General features: G+C 36.4%; 1 protein-coding gene across 1 annotated transcript in view; it reads right to left on the reverse strand.

Moving 5' to 3' along the window:
• The window catches only part of Unc13c (unc-13 homolog C (C. elegans)), a 276186-nt gene that overhangs the window by 111838 nt on the left and 142077 nt on the right, over nt 1–22271 (reverse strand). Inside the window, exons 14-16 of the mRNA XM_013010022.1 lie at nt 17450–17518; nt 16228–16317; nt 15569–15697 (exon numbers count right to left, since the gene is read on the reverse strand). Coding sequence (XP_012865476.1) covers nt 15569–15697; nt 16228–16317; nt 17450–17518 — 288 coding nt within the window. The remainder of the gene's footprint in view (nt 1–15568; nt 15698–16227; nt 16318–17449; nt 17519–22271) is intronic.

Here is a 22271-nt window from a genome sequence, read left to right on the forward strand (position 1 = left end):
AGAAAATGTGGTATATATACACAATGGAATTCTATGCCTCCATCAGAAAGAATGACATTGCCCCATTTGTTAGGAAATGGAAAGGCTTGGAAAAATTATATTAAGTGAAGTAAGCCAGGCTCAAGAAACATAGATCCCATGGTTTCCCTTATTTGTAACAACCAATGTATGTCTGAGTCAAGCAGAAAAGGTCAGATAAGTTGATGCTAAAGCATCTTTAATCTTATAGATCTCAGATATCTGAACACTTCAATTTGTGGCTCAGGAGATCCAAAGACTCTGATTAAAATATATAGAGATTGTGTTTGACCAAATCTGTTACCATGTCTAAGTGCCAGGTCTTCATCTGAGACCAGCTCAGTGCTACCCTGTGCCAAGTGGTTCTATTGTATATCATTCAGAATTGATCATGACAAGTATTTGTATCTGGATGTGTCATAACCCCAGTATTGAGCTCACTTAAGCTAACACAGAGCACCATAGTACCTTACTTAGTATTAGAAACCTCTATACATAGACTGTTATTTACCTTTAGGGACACTTGTTTCTCTAGGATGCTTTCAGGAGTTATTGAGTTACTTTATGTTCAAAGTGCAACAGATGCTAAAACATGCCAAGGTAAATTACAATGGTTAATAAATATTAGTGGTTAACATAAATTGGTTCAAATTGGCAGGATGAACTGCTGGAAGCAATCAAGGCATTGTAAGAACGTTGTACATCAGCTCCCTGAGAATCATTTGAAACTCCTTGGCAGATGTCATCCTCCAATTTCTGATATAGACCAAGATGTATTCATGGAAGAGGGGATGAATTGTAGGTGAGATTTTTGAAACCAAGATTTAATCTTTATTTTGTGAGTTGGACTTCATATTTCCACAGGAAAGTAATTATTGACTTATTCTATTAAGCTCAATAAATATTTTTCTCTGTGTGCAGTATTTAGAAATCTGGACAACCTGATGAGTTGTGAAGGCTGTAAATTAGTTTGAATGGCCACAGTGGGCTCTATTAAGATATTACCATTAATCACTGTGATGTGTACATGGCTAACGACTTGTCTCACATATTTCACATGGTGTGATTAAGTGGAAAGAAATTACTATAAATGATATGCCTTATCATCACTCTGCAAAATGTGATAGGGAAAGGAAGAGAGGAATTAATGGAAGCATTAAATCCAAAGTCCATTATTTAGTAACATATTGGAATTCTATCACTCTATTTATGACACCAGAACATTATTGATGGTTCAGGGTTGTTGTTGTTTTTTGCATCTAATTCTCTATACTGCATCAGAATAAACCAAACTAGATGCTTAATTATTAATTTCATATATAATACACTATAGTAACACAAATCAGGCTTTCAGAACTTTAGTATACTGCATGCTTAAAACTATAGGATACAATTAGGTGTATTTCCTAAGTTTCTTAAGGATCAAATTTTTTCATGAAGGGAAAAAAGGAGAGTGATAGAGGGGGTAAGATTAATTGGAATTTATGGTAAAGATGTGTGGAATTGTAACAATGAGATCTCCTTCTTTATAGCTAATGTCAACTAATACAATTATTTTTTCTAAGTAACACTTTACTAACATATTCTAAAAATATGCTAAGTATTTGGCATTATGATTGAAAAATTAAGGTAATGCATGGTGATAGAAATTTAAGAATATTAACAAAAATGAGGTTCATATTTACTGAAAATCATATATTAACATTTATAATAATAACCCTCAAAACGATAAACTCATTAAATTAGACATTATAATACATCCATAAAATATGACTTAAAATCAACTGAAATTATAGTGATTATTATCACAGTAACTAAAAATCATTTGTCAACAGATTATTGAGGAAAGAGACTTGAAAGAAGCCAGAGAGTATGATAGAGATATGTTTTAGTTCAAGAAAGGCAAAGCTGTGACCAAAGATGTCTTGGAAACAATGTTCAGTGTGAAGGTTTACTGAATCTTGTTGCTAACAAGTTGAAAAATAAAGACCAGCATAGACATAAGTAAAATGAAATGAGATAGAGGTGAGCCCGAACATTTAAAAAAGAAATTTGCTTGATAAAACATGGCAAGATAACTTAACATTCAACTGTTAATTATACAGCTCTTATGTAATATAATTGTGTTTGCAATGTCCTCTTGCCCTGAGAGGATGGTTTTGCTCTTCATATGTCTGAGAGAAGGACATCACATCACTAGCTCTTCCTAGGTTAAAAGTAGGAGTTCTGTAATTGGTTTAAGAGGTAGACAAAGATTCCGACTCTCTGGGGATCTCAGCTCCTTGTGCAGATAAATGTGGACAGTTGATTAGGCAGGATAGGGGAGAGCATCCATCTTATTTTGTATCTAGGCAGGACTGAGGAAGACAATTTCTCTAAGTGCTTGTCCACTCAAGGCAACCTCTCCCACATTCTTGACAGCAGTGGAAACAGCCTTCTTGCTTCTTCTCCATTTCAGGTCTGACTACCTTTCTCTTACTGGCTAGAAATACCTCTGCTATCTCCAAAAGCTGCAACAGAGGCATCTTTTCAACTCTTTCCAAGGTCAATCCCCTTTCACACAAAAAAAGAACATGTTAGCCTCTTAGAATGAATATTCAGGCAAAAATGGCCAGACCACATATCAGAATTTGGACCCTCATCTCTTCTGCACAAGGTCAGTCCAAAAAATCAAACCACAACTTCTGTAGCAATTCACCCAGAATAGTTAGGATTTAGCACCGGCTCTTCATATTTTGCTGTTATTGCCAATTCTAGGACCAACTAGAGCAAGGCTGACATGTTTCTGAAATCAGTCACAGAGGATGCTCCACTGCTATTTAGCTGACTTCAAGCTTTCTGATGTAAACAGCCTCCAGTCCATTACACTCCCCCCTCTTCACTGTGAACCTAATACATATCCTTGTCTGCCCTGAGTCTTAGCCAAAATCAAGAGATCATGGCTACTTCCCTTGCTATCCAAGAACTGTTGCTGCTGGACAACAGCGGCTCACACCTGTAATCCTAGCTCCTCAGGAGGCAGAGATCTGAAGATCATAGTTTGAAGCCAGCCCAGGAAGGAAAGTTTGTGCGACATTTATCTCTAATTAACTAGCAAAAAGCCAGGAGTGGAGCTATGGGTCAAGTGGTAGAGTGCTACCCTGGAGTGAAAAAGCTAAGAGAGAGTGCCCAGGCCCTGAGTTCAAGTCCCATTATTGTACTGGTTCTCATTTGTGTGGTTTTCTTTTTTGTGTATGTGTGTATTGGTCGTGAGGTTTGTACTCTGGGCCTGGGCACTGTCCCTGAGCTCTTCAGCTCAAGTCGAGGGCTCTATCATATGAGCCACAGCACCACTTCCGTTTTTCTGGTGGTTAGTTGGAGATGTGTCTCAAAGACTTTCCTGCCCAGACTGGCTTTGAAACTGTGATGCTCAGATTTCAGCTTCCTGAGTAGCTAGGATTATAGTCATGAGCCACTAGCACCTGGCTGGTTTTCATTCCTTTCTAAATATTAAAGATACCATCACCTGAAAGATAAGTGAACTAGGGATGAACATAATTTCCACCTCTACTTCTTACATATCTTTACTTTCTCCTTCAGTCTCAATTCCAAGACCTAGTTATATGGTTTATAAACACAAGTGACAAATACTACCACTATAGTAATAATACCAAGTTCATTTTCTTTGAGTTATTTATCACAAATAAGGAGATCTTTCAGAAAACAAAGCTATGGATCCTTATGGGCAGTCCCAGTGCACTTCCTTTGTCCCTGACAGTCAGAACTACTGAGCACTCATTTGCATTTTTAGTTGGGTTTAAGGTCATTTCCATTTGATTTTGCCTCAGGTTAGAACAGACACTCAGAGACTTTTCTGTCAAGGCTGGATTTGAACTTCCATCCTCAGATCTCAGCCTCCTAAGGAGCTAGGATTACAAGATTGAGCCTGGCTAGCAAATATTCTTAATTTACAGTTTAGTCTCTGCTGCCCTGTTATAACAAATATTCTTACTATGTTATCAGTTCTTTTATTCTTATTAGCCTGGTCCTTTCATCTGTTTCTCCTGTTTTGATTTAGTTCTGTTTGGGGCAGTAGGAGAAGCCAAACATAGACACAAAGGGGAGTTTGAGGGAGCTTTGCTTTTAAGTGACCCACAGACTCCTTATGCTACTTGATCAAAACCGGAAATGCATCACAGTGATAATATGGGTGCCCAAGAAGACAGTATGAAGTTTGCTTATGTTAGAACTCCTGAAAAGCCTAAGCCTCCTTAAGAGGACAAGAATCTGTTTCTGGTGGGAAGAAGGTACACAAGGGGGCCAATAGAGCAGGGTAGAAAAGTACTTATGGAGGTTTCTATCTAGCAGAAGAAAAAGGAAAAGTGTTGCTAAGATGTAGAAACTTTATTGAGTGCTGTGTTTATCACAGCAGAGACTGGTACAACCCTTGTCTGTTCAGCTCAGAACAAGGCAGAACTTTGTGTCTAAAGTGAAATCAGGAGATTATCCTCACATAGCACAGAGGAAGAGATTCAGATATAATATCAGTTCTTAAGCATGTGAAATGTACTTGTCCTCTCTTCAACTTTTGCCAGGTGCTGTTAGCTTGACCCCACAGCAGTATGCTTTTTTTTTTTTTTTTTTGGTTGTGGGGCTTTAACTCAGGGCCTGGGTACTTCCCCTGAGCTCTTTTGCTCAAGGCTAGTGTACTACCACAACCTCGTGTGTAGGTAGGATTATAGATGAGAACCACTGGCACCTGACTTATTACACTTCTTTCCTTTTCTCTTACTTTTTTTTTTAAATAAAAAGAATAAGTGAAGTTCATTTAAAATGTATTTTCTAACCACACTGAATGATTAAAAATATCAATGCAGATGACATCTATTGTGATTTATGTATATTACAATGAGGAAGCTAAGCCTGGAATAGTTTAAAGTAACACTTTCAAGGTCATATAAGGTCAGAAATGTTATAAAACTAGAGCATGAAAACTCAGTATTCTCAGGAGGTCTTGCTTCATTCAAACTTCAGCTTTCTTTTGAAGAATGACTCGCTAGTAGAAAAGAGAGTCATGTTTTGTCTGTCTGCACATGAAGAAGCAAATGAATGTCAAGAGAGAAAAGAAGTAGAGCCATTTTCAATGGAAGCATCATTATTTTTTTAACGGATGCCATAGGAAGTTTCCCTATATACCTAAAACCTAATATTCATAGAGGTGCTCCCATATCCCTTACTTTTGTTTGCCATTGGCAATGTTCACTTCATATCTTACTTAGATTGCTTTTCAACGTCATCACCTTTGATCTACCTACTTCAAAGGGTATTTCTACTATGAATCTTTAATGTCACCATCAAAGCTGCTTTCTTCATCCATTAAACACAAGCAAGGCATAGTAAGTCGCTTCGGTAAGCCACCAGTGCCTGGCTGGCAAACATTCTTCATTACACTGTTTAGTCTCTGCTGCCCTATTATAACAAATATTTCTACTAAGTTATCAACTCTTTGATTCACATTATCTTAGCCTTTTCATCAGTTTCTCCTGTTTTAATTCTGTTGTTTGGGGCAGTAAGAGAAATCAAACATAGACATAATGGGAGAGATTGAGGGAGCCTTGCCTATGAATGTGAAAGACTTGGGAAAGTAGGTTGAATTAATGAAGATGAGTGGCTGACCTAGAGAGGTTGGATCTTGGGCAAACAATAGCATTCTAGTTAACTTGTACATAAATCTTAGTTTTCTGTCACTGTGGCTAAGCAATGACACCTTAGCCTTCTCAGAGAGCTGTGGCAGAATCTATATTCCAGTTTTCTTGATCGAATGTGTAAGTATTTAAAAGAAATGTGCCTTGGGGAAAGCAGAAATTACATCTACCGGGAACCTAAAAAATACAGAAAATTTGGGAAGAAATTATTGGCCAGTGTTTTTCTAAGTCTTGTGCAAATGTTATATAACCTCAGGCACATAAAGTGTTTACAGATCTTACAGATCTTGTTGTAGACCAACTAAGCCAGAGTGCCTGAAAATATTGCATCAAAATATAGACTTACATACTTGTCACTGCTCTTATGAAGCCCTTGTGTTCATGGAAAGAACCTACGACTTCCTAGCTTGGAACTAAATCAGATAAAAACAAGCTTCAATATTTAGATGCCAATATCTGTCATTTTCATCATCATGATAACTAAAGGCATTGATTTCACTACTGCATCTGAACTATTGCCCAGTAAACACAGTTCTTGAACATAAGACGAGATGGTAGATCTTACTGGATGTTTATGTTGGTAGATTCCATTGTTCTGTCCTTTTGTAAAATATTACTTTTTAAATAATCAAGTCCCTAGGAAATTACTGGACTCCTTTAATAATATATAGCTGTTCATTGGGAGCAGTTAGCAAAAAATAAGCAATAACCAACAGTCTAAAATAAGACTATTTGAAACCAAAAAATATATTGAACTCATTAGAATAGTAGGGAATTCTATATACTAGAATATTTCACTTTTCTGGTAACAAAATTATTCAAATGAATCTTTGTGGAGTCTTTCTAGCTTCAATGCATCAGAGATATCCTGACATCTGAAGTGCCAAGACTGCATTTCAAAGTGTTTGGACATTCTTAAGTGTTTTTTAACAGCTCTAAATGGTTCATTGAATTTGAATAGCCTATAGTTTTGTGAGGAATCTTTACTTAACTATAAAATATTACAATTCTCAACGTGAATTTTTGGAGTTACAAATTACATGCCAGCCATGGAATAACAGAAAAAATTAGTTGAACACTGGCAGAAGCTTATATTCTGGTTTCACCTTACATTAATATGTATAAATTTGGGCAAAGTTATAATCTCAAAATCTGCATTTTTAATATTGAAGTGTGTATATATGTTTTAATATAAATATACATATGATTATAAATGTTGTATATAAACATATAGAAATATACATATGGATATATAAATATTATATGTTTAATAAATATAGTATGTACCCATATATAAATATATTCCAAATTCTGGCACACACATTTGTAGTCCATTTTTCTATTAAATATTTTATGTAGAAGATATTTTGTTATATAAAATTATACATATTAAGCATTGAATTGTCATATTTTAATAATATTTGTTTCCATAATAACTCACATGATTAAATTGATGGTATATGATATACTTGTCAACATGCTTACTATTATCCTCAGAGAGATACTTATGAAGGTGTCTTGGACCATTGATTTTCCAGTTGAGGTATTACATATCGAAAGGACTGGTAGTATTTAGATCAAAGAGTAAATTCAAGACTAACAGGATAGCCTACTTAAAAGACATGATGTGTTGTTAAATGGAAAGAGATTAAAAGCTAAATTTTACCTATCTTGTGAATGGTGCTAACATTGTGGGTGAAATGCTCAATTAGAGAACATTTCAATATAATTTCAGAAGCAGTTTTAGGCCATGTAAAAGGGACACTTGTTAAGTTAGTGAGGGAAAGTTTGGCAACATCATCATCTTCAAGCAATGCAGAAAGTGGAATATATAATGTGGATTTGGCAGAATGCTGAAAGGGCCGTCTGTTTTTTTTAATAGCTATCCACACAAGATACAATTGTAGGGAGATACAAGCTGAAAATCAAAATGATTATTTTCCAAGTACAATTCAGGGGAATAGAAAGATATTACAGACACAGGTTTCAAAATTTTATTTTCTCCTCTTCATTCTCTCGAGAGGGGTAGACTCTCCAGAAACACATCAAATCCAAGGATGCTTTACTAGTGTGGCTATAAGACCTGCCAGTTGTTTGTGTCCAAAGGAAGATTTCTGAGCGGTTTGTGAATATCTCATAGGGCTTAGAAGATGCCTAAGTGCATTGTCTGATACTCTCTGACTTCTAATCTGAGATGGTGGCCCATGTCAGAAAGATATGTGGATGCGTGTTGCTTTTATCTATTGAAAGTTCTGCAAAAATTTGAAATGAAAGTATTAAATTAGGATAGAAGGGGATTATATTAGTGTACAATAGTATACAATAAAAAGAGACATTTGACCCACCAAATAAAGCTATGGTTATTAAAAGACTACTCAGTTGTAACCATGAGCCATTGTAAATAGAATGAGATGGATAATATAAAGTAAAAGACAAGAATCTAGAGGATGAAACTAAGAGTCAAGACGATCACACCCAAAGAGTAGAACTAGCCCTGATCAATAGCTAGCAATATGCCCAGTGTAGGGGACTCACACCTGTAATTCTATCTACTCATAATGATCAGATCCAGAGAATCGTAATACAAACTAGCTTGGACAGAAATGTTTCAGGACTCTATCTCTACTTAACTAGCAAAATGTTTGTAGTGGAGGCATGGCTCAAGTGGTAGAGTGCCATGATCAAGAAAACTGAGCAATTACAAGGGAGCAACTTTAAACCTACTACATTCTCCATTGGGACAATTTTGGGACATATTGTAGGTGGCTTCCCAGTCATTCTCAGAGACTCAACTCTTCAGTTGACCTTGAAGTCATAGTGTCCCCATTTATCACTTACCTTTCTTCCTTTTCTCTATATAGTCAACTTTTCTTTCCTAGATTCACTTCTTACATGAACTACATACAATCCTTCTCTCTTTAAGTCCCTACTGTTGGAAATCCAAACTACAATAGGAAGACTGATCAGGCAGAGTGATTGTTACAGACTCTACATGAATGAGAATCAAACCTGTCACTCATATTTGAGTTGGTTTGCTTTTGTAGCTACCTTGAGATATAATAGTATAGCTCCATTGTTCTTTATAAAATTTAAGCTCTCATAGGCTTTTTTCTGGCTATATTTCTCATACTTTTCTTATACTTCAGTCATCATTATTTTCAAATCTTCTTACCCTTAATGGAATCTTGAAATACAGCGTACCTCCTTCACCTTCTCCATTCTTTAGTTTAGATATTTCTAGATGCTTCAGCAAAGCCATTTTTGGATATTTTTCCTTGAAAGTGACATACATAATTTCTCTCCTGTCCTTGAGTTTCTAAAGGTGCACTTATCCATGGAAAAGAATATCATTTCTTTGAAAAGAAATACCCACTAATACAAGATAGTATGCTGTAGACATTTGAATGATTCTTGGGGTCTCTTTTCAAGGAATTAAGAATTCTTCTAAATACCATAGAAATAATAATAATCTATCGCTCTGAAGACAAAAGACCTAAGGGAGTGAAATTGAAGAAGAAAATAAAATGATAGGATTGAAAAAAAGAGTGGACTTTGTTGTTTCCAGATGGTTTTTTTTTTTTTTTGCTGATCTGTATAACAGATCATCTCAATTTTAGCAGCTTTAAGTAGCATGCATTATTACTGAAATAATAATCATGTTTTCCATGGGTCAGAGGTTTATGGATTTCCCTTCTCTGAAAATCCCAGGAGGTTGCAATCAAGGCATTAGCTGGAATTTCATATGCAGTTGTTGGTACAATTGAATTCCTTCTAGCTAAAAGCTCCATAAAAACTTGATTCCTTAAGATAATTATCTAACCTTAAAAAACTCTCATGGTTTTAAGATAATTATCTAACCTTTAAAAAAAAACCAAACCTTTCATGGCTCCTTTAAAAGTCTCACCTGATTGGGCCAGGCCCATTCTCTCTCTTTTTTTTTTTTTGGTCGGTTGTGGGGCTTGAACTCTGGGCCTGGGTGCTGTCTCTCAGTTCTTCAGCTCAAGCTAGTGCTCTATCACTTGAGCCACAGCGCCACTTCCGGCTTTTTCTGTTTATGTGGTGCTGAGGAATGGAATCCAGGGCCTTATGCATGCAAGGCAAGCACTCTACCACTGAGCTACTTTCCCAGCCACCCGCCCCCCCCCCATTTTTTTTAACCAATACAAACTGATGAGGAACTTACTGGACTCCTTTGCCTTTAATACAGAATATGAATTTTATGTTTTTGTTTTTATTTTATGTTCTGTCAGCCAGAGGCAAGTTACAGGTTCTGTTCACATTCAAGAGAAAAGCAAGAGCCTGACTCACTGGGGATTACTTAGGATTTCTGCAAACTGATTCAGGGTAGAATTTCAGGGAAAAATGATGCTAATGACTCAGGGAAAAACTTCAAGTTTGTTTTCTGCCTGATTATAAATCCTTAATAAGCTTGCAATATTATATATGAAGTCTATAATTCATAAACTATTAAACAGTCAAGGAAAACAAATTGACTTGTAGTGTCATGTGTACATGTCATCTAATCCCTAGAACTTTACTTAAAGGAATATATGCTAGAAGCACTCTGGTACTTTTTATTTTGGGGGGGGGTCTGTCATGGGGCTTTAACTCTGGGCCTGGGTGCTATCCCTCAGCTCTTCAGCTCAAGGCAAGCTCTCTACCACTTGAGCCAGTGCCACTTTCGGTTTTCTGGTGGTTACTTGGAGATTAAAGTTTCATGGACTTTCCTGCCTGGGCTGGCTTTGAACTGCAACCCTCAGATCTCAGCCTCCTGAGTAGCTAGGATTATAGGCCTGAGCCAGTGATGCCCGACTCTGGTACTTTTTCACCTGGAAAAATAGGCAGAGAATACTTGCAGAAAATCACTCACCAAAAGCCAGCTGTCCATCACCTGTAGATCAATCCTTAGTGATTTGTTTACCTAATAGAATTAACTACCCTGCAGCAAATATGGAGGTCAACAGTAAAGTTTACTCTGTGATGTTCAGCCCAGATTCCCTAGAAATAATGAAGAACAGAATTCTTTATAGAGAAGGTAGCATCCAAGTTGAGCCTTTATGGCTAGAGGCCGGATTGTGAAACTAATCATGGCAGGTGGAAGAGCTCTACCAGAAAGGGAAGAGAGAAATATGAGCTATGTATGGGAAGATGGTTTGAATTGGTTGAAACATAGGGGTGTGTGGCCCATCTGGGGTGTGGCCTATTTCCTATGCTTTGTTGGTCCTTTCTGTTCTGATAGCCTCTGAGAAATGATTTTAATACACATAAGTATTTAATAAAATGGATTAAAAATTAATAAATAAATTTATCATTACTAGTTGATCTTATGCATAATTAAAATGCATAGATTTTATGGTAACTTTTTTTCCTCCTTGGGGTTTGCTTACAGACTGCCAATTTCCTGTGAGAAGACAATGTTAGTAGGACCCTCAAAATCCCTAATGTTCTGAGTCTCAGGGAATTAGTGTGCTGCTGTAACAAAGATATTACTCCCCCATAGCATATGAAGAAGAGCTGTCCAAAATATACTTTAAAGACTGGACAGACATGTTGTCTCATATTTAAAAAAATATCTTTTATGGATTTTATATAAAATAACTGTGACCACTCAGGCAAACTGCCGCAATAAACACCATCCTATCCATTTGAAACTGATATTTAATAGAAATAGCTCTGAGAAACCCCCTCTTCCCCTTGATGTGTCAGGTTTCATTCTCCTTGTAACCCCCAATTCTTTCATTTAAACAAATATCCTGATTCAAGCAGTTAATTATTTTCCCTCAAAAATGTGCTTAACAGATAATAACATTTAGCACATAAACTTTATAGACTAGAGATAGCAAGAAACAAGAAAAGTTATAATGAGTTAAATGTACCAGGTATAGTATGAGTGGGTATGTATGAATGTATGTATGTGTGTGTGTGTGTGTGTGTGTGTGTGTGTGTGATCATGTATTCAAAACAAATGTAATAAAGTTCTTTTGGATAATGGTGCCTTTTATCCTACACAATGTAAAATGGGGGTGGAAGGTAAATCTCAGGCATAGTACAAAGCAGGATTTAAATCCATGTCTATAAAGTCATAAGGGGAACAAAAAATACCCTAAGCTGCTGGCTTCGTGATAACACTTTGCCCATATTATAGAACAAAAATCTGCTGTACAGCAGGTGAAAGTTACACATAGATGCAACACCAGCTATTCATTTTCCAAACAAGCATTGTAAAAAGCAGATGTGTTTAAACAAACTTAAGGATTTTGTATCTCGCTGAGAGATGCTTAATTTTTAAAGGGTATTGTTAATAAAAATAGGTCATCATTAACACACTCTAGCAATATTCCAAATGGTTTTCTGAAACACTGATGAGTGAAACTGAAACAATCATGATATCTCTAAGAATGACTCTTGCCCAGTGTGTGGCAAAGCCTAGAATAGTGATCTTGAATGTAAGCCGAAGAACTGGATGGAAATTTTATAGACTTGTATCTTCCCCCCTTCTCTCTTTTGGTACATAAGTATCTATATCTATATATCACTATATCGATATCTATATCGATATCTTAATCTATATAGATATCGATATCTTTATAGAGAGATATAGAATAGAGGTATCTATATATAGAGAGACAACATATATAAACATACACAAAATATATAAATATGTATTTATATATAAATTTTGCATATATATTATATTCTATATATTATATGTACATGCAAAATTTCTAATTACCCATCTTGGAGATAACAATGTACATAGGTAAAAAGATAGGTAGACAGACAGAGAGGTAGAAAGATAGTGGATATATATACATAATGTATATGATATACACATATAATCTCAGATAACCAGGAAATACAAAGTATGTATTGCAAATATAAGAGGAAATAAGTTGTTTTTCAAATATGGAGAAAGATTGTTTAGTGGGACACAGTACAATCAGTCCTGTATTTATATTTCTAAGTGGCCTGAGATAAATCTTGAATACAGGATGTCTATGTTCCATAAGTGTTTTGAACTTTTGTTAGGTTTATATGAGGTTAGGCCCATAAAACTTATTAAACTGAGATATTACTGTCTCACACTGTAAGTATGAACTGTCATGATTTTAATCGAATTACAAAAGTCCTTACTACTCAATGCTGAGTTGAATTTCAATGTATGTTAAATGACATTCAAAGCCCATGAGGCCTGTGTGTCTAAGAAAATTGAACAGTGAATTGGAATTTTCTCAACTCTGAGGACTGCTGGGCTGTTTTTGAAAGCCAATGCCTTCTCTCTCATAGCAATGTAATTACTTACAAATAGAATAAAACTTTTATCTAAAAGAACCAAATTATTTTTATGCCATTTAATTTTTCTTTTCATTTAGCTCCTTCTTCTGCCTTACGCTTGGCTGACCATCTAATTCACTTGGGGCCAGCTACATCATATAATAGATAACATGCCATGGGTGTGTAATCTTTAACTACAGAGATATGTATTTATTTTTCTCCCACTGGTTTCTATTTCTTTTTCTTTCATACTCTATCAGTTAAGCAAAACGCCTATTTTCTCATGGTTTTGTCCTTCAGAGATACCAAAGTCAAGCTCTTGCTTACAATTGGCACCAAGTGACTAGTGTGCTTATGCTGACTTAATATAATTTCAGCCAAAATGAAAGAAACATGATTTTAAACATTACTTTCATACACATGTATGAGTCCTGTTGGATTTTTTAAAAAATATACTGAAAATAGCTCTTTACATTTTTCAATAAGCACATAGACTTGTCTAGGATCCCCAGACTGGCAAGTGTTATTTAAAAGAGAAGGTGCTAATCTTGCTCTATGAATTATTCTTACTCAACACAGATGAAAGCGATAGAGCAGATTTTGGTAAATGACTTTCTTTTAGAAAGAACAAGATTCCATTAGGATATTTAGTCACATTATCCCAATATCCCATTAACTATTCTCTTTACTTCTATCATGCCCTTCCAATGAAGTCTCCTTTCTGTAGTCAGATTCATCTTGTGTTTATATATATGTATGTATAAGCACAAGGGCTTGAACTCAGAGACCTGTACTCTCACTCAGCTTTCTGGCTCACAATAGTGCTCTACCACTTGAGCCATGCCTCCAGTCTGGAACTTTGCTGGCTGATTAAAGATGAAGTCTCCTGGACTTTTCTGTCCATGCTGGCTTTGAACTGTGATTTTCTAAGTCTCAGCCTCCTGAGTAGCTAGGAACACAGGTGTGTCATTGGCCTCTGGTTCAGTCAGATCTGTTTTTATGAACACAAATCTGATCATACAAAGTCTCTATATAAAACTCGTAGTGACTCTTGAGATGGTTTTTTTTTGAGACAAATCAAAACTTCATACCTTAATTTCTAAAACATTTGTTTTATTATTTTCAGCCTTATTGATCACCAGTAAAGGAAATAATTTGAAGTCCTTACAATTTTCACCATAATTTTATCAAACGATTTGTTATACTCTGATTCTCTTGAGGCCTTGTGATCAACTTATAGTTTTCATACATGCCACCAAATTCCAGCTTTAAGTTTTACTTTTCACATTAGGCAGAAGAATTATTGATATAATACTATATGAAATCTAGCTTGAAACCCAGATTATAGTCCCATTTGCCTTCTCCTGACATTTGATTTTTAGAACTTTTCCTACTTAAGTAATCAAAAATTTTTTTTGTGAAATCGAAGTTTCCAATATCTACTAGAACTATGTTTTTCAGAAAAGAAAAGAAGTAATAGACATTAGAAAGCAACCTCAATGGCTGGGCACTGGTTACTCATACCTGCAATCCTAGCTACTCAGGAGGCTGAGGTCTAAGCATCCTGGTCTAAAGTCAGCCCAGTGAAGAAAGCCTGTGAGATTCCTATCTCCAATAAGCCGCCAACAAGAAAAAAGCCAGAAGTGGAGCTGTGATTCAAGTGATAGAGTGCTCAGCCTTGAGTGCGAAAGCTAAGGGATAGCACCCAGGCCCCAAGTTCAAGTCTAGGACTGGCACTCTAAATACCAATTTTATAAAACATAATAGTGTACATTCCAAAACTCTTGAGTAACATGTCATAAAAGATGGAAGTAATGCATAAAATCCATATATACTGTAAAGCAGGAGTATTTGGAATGCATTTTAGAATTAACTATGAATTAATAAGGAAATGACAAACAACTCTAGAGGACTAAGGCATCAGTGTGTCAACAGGCAGTTTACTGAAGGTCACATTGAACTCAGGTTCATGGAACACATGTGCAAAATGTTCAAGTTCATCTCAGAAAAGGAAGGGAGGAGGACGGAATTCACAAGTGCTAGGTGTAATGTCAATTGTTGTGGCCTATTTAGTGGCTTTGCTAAATGTTAACATTTAGTCATCTAGCTGGTAGGTAGATGCATGGTTGATTTACTTCCTGTCTTGTCTCGTGTAGTTTTGAAATCTTTCTTGCCACCAAATTAACATTTTAAAATAACTTTACCATCTTAGTTCTATTAAAAAAAAAGTCCCCATCCATCACTTTTATGAGGTAAAATGATTCAAGAAGTGATGCAAAATTAGTGAGGGATATATAAAGAGGAATTGGGAATCTCAACATCTAATCTGTCACTCTGTGACCTTGAGCAAACCACTTAATTCTAAACCTGATTCCTCTTCTGAAAAACACTACACAATTAATATATGCCCAGATTACATAAGTTATTGTCAGGAGCAAATTCATTCATGTATCCCAAAGTGCAATGATGGAATGGTATCAAAATTCTCAAACCTGATGTTAATCTGAAATTAAATGACTGTGCTTTCCCATTTGTTATCAGGATGATAGACACAGAAAATGGAAGATTGCAAAAGACACATGTTTTCTTACCGGGTCTATGAGCTGAGAATACAGTTCATGGCAATTGTCGAAAATATACTTGTATGTAGAATCCAGGCATGCTCGGACGCAGTCCTTGACCACCATGCTGGCTTTTGGGGGGCTCTGAAGCTCTAGTACCTGACAGATAAATTACATTCTTAAATGCATGAAAAGGTTGTGCGATCATAAATTATTTTCTTAAACATAGTACAGTGGTGTGTGTGTGTGTGTGTGTGTGTGTGTGTGGGTGGGTGTGTGTGGGTGTGTGTGTGTGTATGTGTGTGTGTGTATGTGCCATCCATAAAGTTACTAACGTTGAAAACAGAAACACAATTGGGTGAGGGAGATAATTAACTCCTCTCTTACAAGGAAAAGTCAGCAAAACATTTGACTTAAAGCTAAAATAAGTAGGCTCTACTTCCATTTACCATTCTTTGGGATTTTTTTAAAGTGCCAAGTCCACAGTGAGAGAGCTTTAAGATAAATTTAAAACTAAATTGGAGCCAAAGGCATGATAGTACTTTAACTGTCTAGGAAAATCCTTTCTTTAATATACCTTATGTTGGCAGATTCATTTAGCTCTGGAGTATGGAGAATATGGATCGAAAGAAGAGGAAAAGAAAGTTCTTATGGTATACTGTGACAATGAGAGAAGTAAATGGAGATACCTTCAGTCTAAAGAAGGTGATGCTGGTTAGCAGATCAACTGTTGATTTCAGGTCTTGCAGTCTTTCACTGTTGCTTGCAGGAAAGTTTTCCTGGTAAATTATAAACAGAAAATGAGTACAGTTGTCATTCAGTGAGAAAATAAACTGAAGCCAGCTTACTATGGAAAAAATGAGTAACAGGCTACCTATCATTTAAGTAATATTCCTAAAAGAGTTTTAAAAATATTTCGTATTACAAAAAGTATGGAAGGTAGAACATGTAGAACAATTAATTCCCTTTTTCATCATACCTCCTTTCAATCTTCATGATTTAATAAAAATGTACAAAACATTATTATTGCAGTGTTGAAAATTGTTAACCTTGTGCATAAAGTATATTTGCTTCTTTGCTATTAAAAGAAGCAGGGATAGTAGATATATGAAAATTTGTTCACCATTTCTTATAAATACTTTATTCAGAAATACTTTGAGCATTGTATTTGTAATGCACGTGATGAAACATGCATGTATTTCACTTGGAGGGGAAATAATAGAATTGTTGACAATGGACATCTTTGAATGAGCATATTGTAGTGATGTATTACTGATTGATCTAGGAGAAGAGAATTGCAAATCCCAATGGAGAATCTCAGAAGCTGGGGACATACCAGTAGATTATCTTACTCAGTAACATGCATAGTTTCTAAAATGAGGACTTAGCCACATGTCTACTTCCTGGATAAGATGAATATCATTATATATGACGGCTATTTTTTTTCTGTTGGTCGTGGAGCTTGAACTCTGGGTTTAGGTGCTGTCCTTGTGCTCTTCAGCTCAAGGAGAGCGCTCTATCACTTGAGCCACAGTGCCACTCCTGGTTTTCTAGTGGTTTACTGGAGATAAGAGTCTCACGGACTTTCCTGCCTGGGCTGGCTTTAAACTGCAATCCTCAGATCTTAGCTGCCTGAGTAGGATTACAGGTATGAGCCACCGGCACCCGGCTATGATGGCTATTTTTAAAACTAAGTTAAACACACATACCCTATATTGTTATTGCTGTAGGCTTAATTGGTATTATGCTCCTGAACAGTAAAGGAGTCCAACAAGATGACTTCTGGTCTTATAGGAACTGAAGTCAATGTGCTGACCTTTCCATATAGAATGGGTCATTTTACAACATGACAAGAAACTACTTGAAGCACCATACAACAGTTCACCTGTAGGAAGATAATTTTGTACTTACCCTATACTTGGATAGATCAATTCTTAAAGAGTTATGTAACTGGTCCAGCAGCTTTATGAATTTTTCCCTCTGTACCAACAGAACATAAAATAGAGATATGGAAATGAATGAACTCTAAAGGTTGATATCATAATGATTCTGTATGAGTTATTGTTCCCATTTATTGAATGGAAGGGTCAAAGATGCCAAGGGCTTGTTTAAGGTTATAGTAGCTAGCATGTGGCATAGTGGTGATTTCAACTCAGGCCACTCTGACATCAAATCTATTCTCCACCCAAGAAGTCACACTACCTTTCTATAATGAATAAAGTATAATAGTTAGCAAAGTACACAGAGGTTGTGTTCTAGAAACAGAGCTCCAACAAATGAATTGCCATCATATTCATCTGTATGCAATGATTCATAACAATGTAATATGTCAACAGAAAGTACACCCCACCCCACCCTCAGTCAATTCCCAAGTAGCAGTCCAAGCCCTCAGAAAATGAATTACTGATTTTTAAGACTTATCTATGAATATGGAAACAGTCATTATTTTGTGTCAAAAACAATTTTCAAAACCATTTTTTCCTTCTGGAAGGAAATGAAGACAATCTTCTAACAGGATCAGTTGCTTTTAAGTGATATCTGTGATTTAGTGCTGAAAGTGGTATAAAAATCAAGTCCCCAAGATTGTCACTGTTGTCTGTACTGAATCAGTGTTGAAATGTCTTCCTGACGGAAGGATTGAGAGATGGTGAATATAAAGTATTTCAAAGCCATATGCACAAATCAATAGGTAGACACTCACTTTTCTGAACCTTAGTTTCCTTATTTAAAAAAAAGTAATCTCAAAAAAAGTCACACAACAAAACACAACTAAGAGGAAAACTAGGATAGAGAGAGGTCTCTGCCTTCATTAATATTCTATAAGGACCAAGTTGCATTTTGGAAGGAACTGACTTGTTAAGCAAGTTAAGACTCTCTCCCAACAAATACAGATGGGTTTAATGTCTTAGTGTTTTCTCTCCCCCAACTTGTTTCCCCCTCCCCCCTCTCTCTTTCTTACACACACACACACACACACACACACACACACACACACACACACACACACACACACACACACACACACACACACACACACACACGGGCTTCCCAAGGGACAAGACAACCAATGCAAGTCCTTTATTAACTTCTTCCTTTCACCCATATGGATCGGTGGTTCTCCATCTAGAGAGTAATATAAAGTAAATAAAAGACCCACTACATAATCAATTTAGGGCTACAGTGGAGCTAATCATTCAGATGACTTTACGAGTCATTCTTACAGTGATTCATGCCATGTCTCTGGATGCTTTGTGTGACCTCTGTGATTGGAACAAATCATCAAGACAGCTGAGATGATCAACCAGGCTGTGGCCCAAAGCATTGACCCTATTATATACACTGGGGCCAGCTGTGCTGACTGCTTGCCCACTATCCATTGTTCCTTACTAATGCAATCTCCTATGTCTAATATGACCCCAGAGAAATGTTTACCTTCCTGGACAATTTTTCTTCCTCGACCTGCCAAATAGCACAGTCTAGGTAGTATGATGTGTGTGTGTATGTGTGTATAGATATGTATGTATATATGTATATAAACATGTATATATGTACATCTAATTAAGGTGACTAGCATATTAAAATGAATAATTATATAAAAATATCTTAAATAAATGTTCAACAGGTAATATTCACTGTAGGAGTCTGTGTTAAGCATGGCTTTCAGCTTTCCCCCCCCCTCTCATTCATTATGTTTCTTTACTCTTTTCCTGTCCTCAACTCTGATTCCATGAGGTAGAACCTGTGTCATAACTTTAAAGACAGTGGAGTCAGGCCAGGCATTGTTAGCTCACATCTGTAATCCTAGCTACACAAGAGGCTGAGATCTAGGGATCAAGGTTCAAAGCCAGCCCAGACTGACAAACCCAAGAGATTCTTACCTCCACTTGGTCAGCAAAAAGCCAGAAGTGGAGCTGTGGCACAAGTGGTACAGCATCTGCCTTAAGCAAAAATAGCTAAAGCAGAGTAGAGTGCTCAGGCTCTACACTGGAGCCTCAGTATTGACACCAACACATTGCACACATACACACACCCTTAAAACACCAAAAACAGTGCTAAAAGAACCTTCTGTTCTTGTCCTACACCTGTCTAGCCACTTTTGAAAACACTGTGACCCTGAGCTGCTACATTAGTACTGAATTCCTTACCTCTTGATTTTACATTACATAGGGGAAAAGGATCTCATTTAGTTAAGTTTATTTATTGGAGTTTGTTTCATGCAGCTGACAATAATTTCGAAGGATACCCACCCCGCACTTGGTCTCCCCACCTTGCGCTTCAGATTCCAGCTGGAAATTTTACATGCAAGGAACATAAAGCACCACAGAGAAAACTTCTGGGGTTATCATCCCCAAAGCCCAAACAATATCAGATGATGGGAAATTAAAAGTGTGCCGCCGATTGAATTTTCAGGCAGATTCTTTAAACAGCAGGGACAGCTTGAGATGTAATCTGACTTAGCCTTATTTCCATTTAACTAGGGTGGAGATTGGCTTTGCAAGAACGAAGGAGGTCTACTTCTCTGCATGACACCATTTGAGGACTAACAGAAGATGAATGGATGATTAAAATGGTTGCTCAGAGGCATATGGCACAACATCAGGCACTACCCCATTATTCAGTTCTTTGTATTAGGTAAGCTCCCCCTATGTATAGAAGGAGAGAAACCAATGATAATAATACAAAGTATTGACAGTTACCAAGATTTAGATTTTAGCTACTTGATCAGAATGAGACCAGGGTTTGGCAAACAATCTCTTTCCAAGCTGTCTCCCACACCCCTGCTCTCTTGTCCCATCAGCTCTAGTATTTTTCCCCTCTGAACCAATGTTTAGACTCAGTACCACACTGCCTTACCAGGATTAGCACATTCATCCTCTTAGCAGTTTCCTTCTGTGCTCAATACCAAGGACCGGGTAACTCATTTTGACTGACACACTAAACACCATACTTATGTTATGCATTCCCAACAGACTTGTTAGCTCATGACTAGTAGATGCATGTGTACTGACTTCAACAACTGGGAAGCAGATATGAACTGCTGCAGCTTAGTCAAATGTAGAAGTCAAGTTGTTTTCCTGTCATTAGCTTTGTGGTTTTGAAAACACAGTTGTACTAGTAACATAGGAAGTCTCCTGATTCTCTACCTTCATGTTCGTAAGAAAGGGTACACCTTCTCTCACAATCCATTTTATTTTGATATTTTTGAGAATTAGGACAGAGGGAGCTTTCGCCTGTCTTTTGGATAATATTATAAATAATTAAGTTTTTACTTAAAGTTGCCAGGATGGTTTGTTACTGCAAGTGCACTCTATCTCAGACACATTCTGTCTCTTCCCAGGACATCTTTGCTCTGTGATCTTCCTCAATCAGAAATCCTGTTTATATGTCACATCTGAAGTCCAAACATCTCAATGACTATTAAAAGCTCTCAGTCATCTGATGTTGACCTAAAGATCCAGTCTTTCTCACACTTACGTCTTTCATTCTATTTACTTAACAAGCAGGCTGGTATATACACACTTTTAGAACTTCTTTTGCATCTTTACTTCTTCCTGTCTTTTCTGATCATTATTTTATCATTGTTAAATTGTTGCACAAAGAGATTTCAACTCAACATTTCCATTTGTGTGTGCAATGCATCTTGATTAGTGTCACCTCTTACAGCATTCTCCTTCCATCTATCCCAACCCATTCATTCCCTCATTTCCTATTTCCATTTACACACACACACACACACACACACACACACACACACAGACACACGAGTATGATAACATGGTAGGAAATTATTATCAACAAAAATCTGTATTCTTATCAGCTGGTTGCATCATTGGCATTGTGACACATTTCCTTCTAGTTTTATTTCTAAGTGTGTATGTGTGTATGTGACCTTATATATGAGTGTAGGTGAGTGTTTGTGTGTATAGCTTTAATGTTGGAATTATTTTCTAGAGTTGTGTAGCATTCTATCATAGACACTATTCAATTACATGATTTCTTTAAAACCTTGATTTTAGAACATGTATTATATTGTATATTATTAGTAACTATATATTACATTACATTTTTTATTGTGAAAATACCATACAGAGGGGTTATAATTACATGGGCAAGGTAATGAGTACATTTCTTATCAAGCATTGTTGCCTCCTCCTTTGTTTCCCCTTCCCATCCCTTCCCATCCCCCACCTCCCACATTACATTTTTGTGAATAAACTCTATTCTAGTCAACTGTCTATGTAACTGCTCAATAATCCACGAAAATCTCACCTGTTTGCCTTAACAACATCCATTGGCTGACTAATTCCAATGCTCTCATTTCTTTTCCCATTTCTTTCTGAAAGAATTTACATTTCATAACACTGAATGTTTTTGATGACTTTTACAAAGGTTCTCTATGTGCTTTCTTCAGAAAACCTTGCCTATCTCCTCTTCCTGACACTCAAGACTCAATCTTTTTCTCTTTGTTCTTGAGCACTTTCAACCAGATCATGCCTGAAAAGTAGTATTCACCTACAAAGAGTCTGATTTTTTTTATTTTTTAGCACAAGGAACTTATTTTTTCTTAAAGATTTGTTTTACAATTATCACCAGTTAGAAAGTTTCCTTTACTGCTTTGATTTGGAGATCTAACATGTCAATGTTACTGCCTTGGAGAAGGATAAAGAAGGGCCAACATAATCATTACTGTGTCCCAACTTAACGGCTTCAGTAGCTGAATAAAATCCTGCAG

The sequence above is a fragment of the Dipodomys ordii genome, unplaced genomic scaffold (assembly GCF_000151885.1).
Source record: "Dipodomys ordii isolate 6190 unplaced genomic scaffold, Dord_2.0 Scaffold11, whole genome shotgun sequence".
In the NCBI taxonomy this organism is placed as follows: domain Eukaryota; kingdom Metazoa; phylum Chordata; class Mammalia; order Rodentia; family Heteromyidae; genus Dipodomys; species Dipodomys ordii.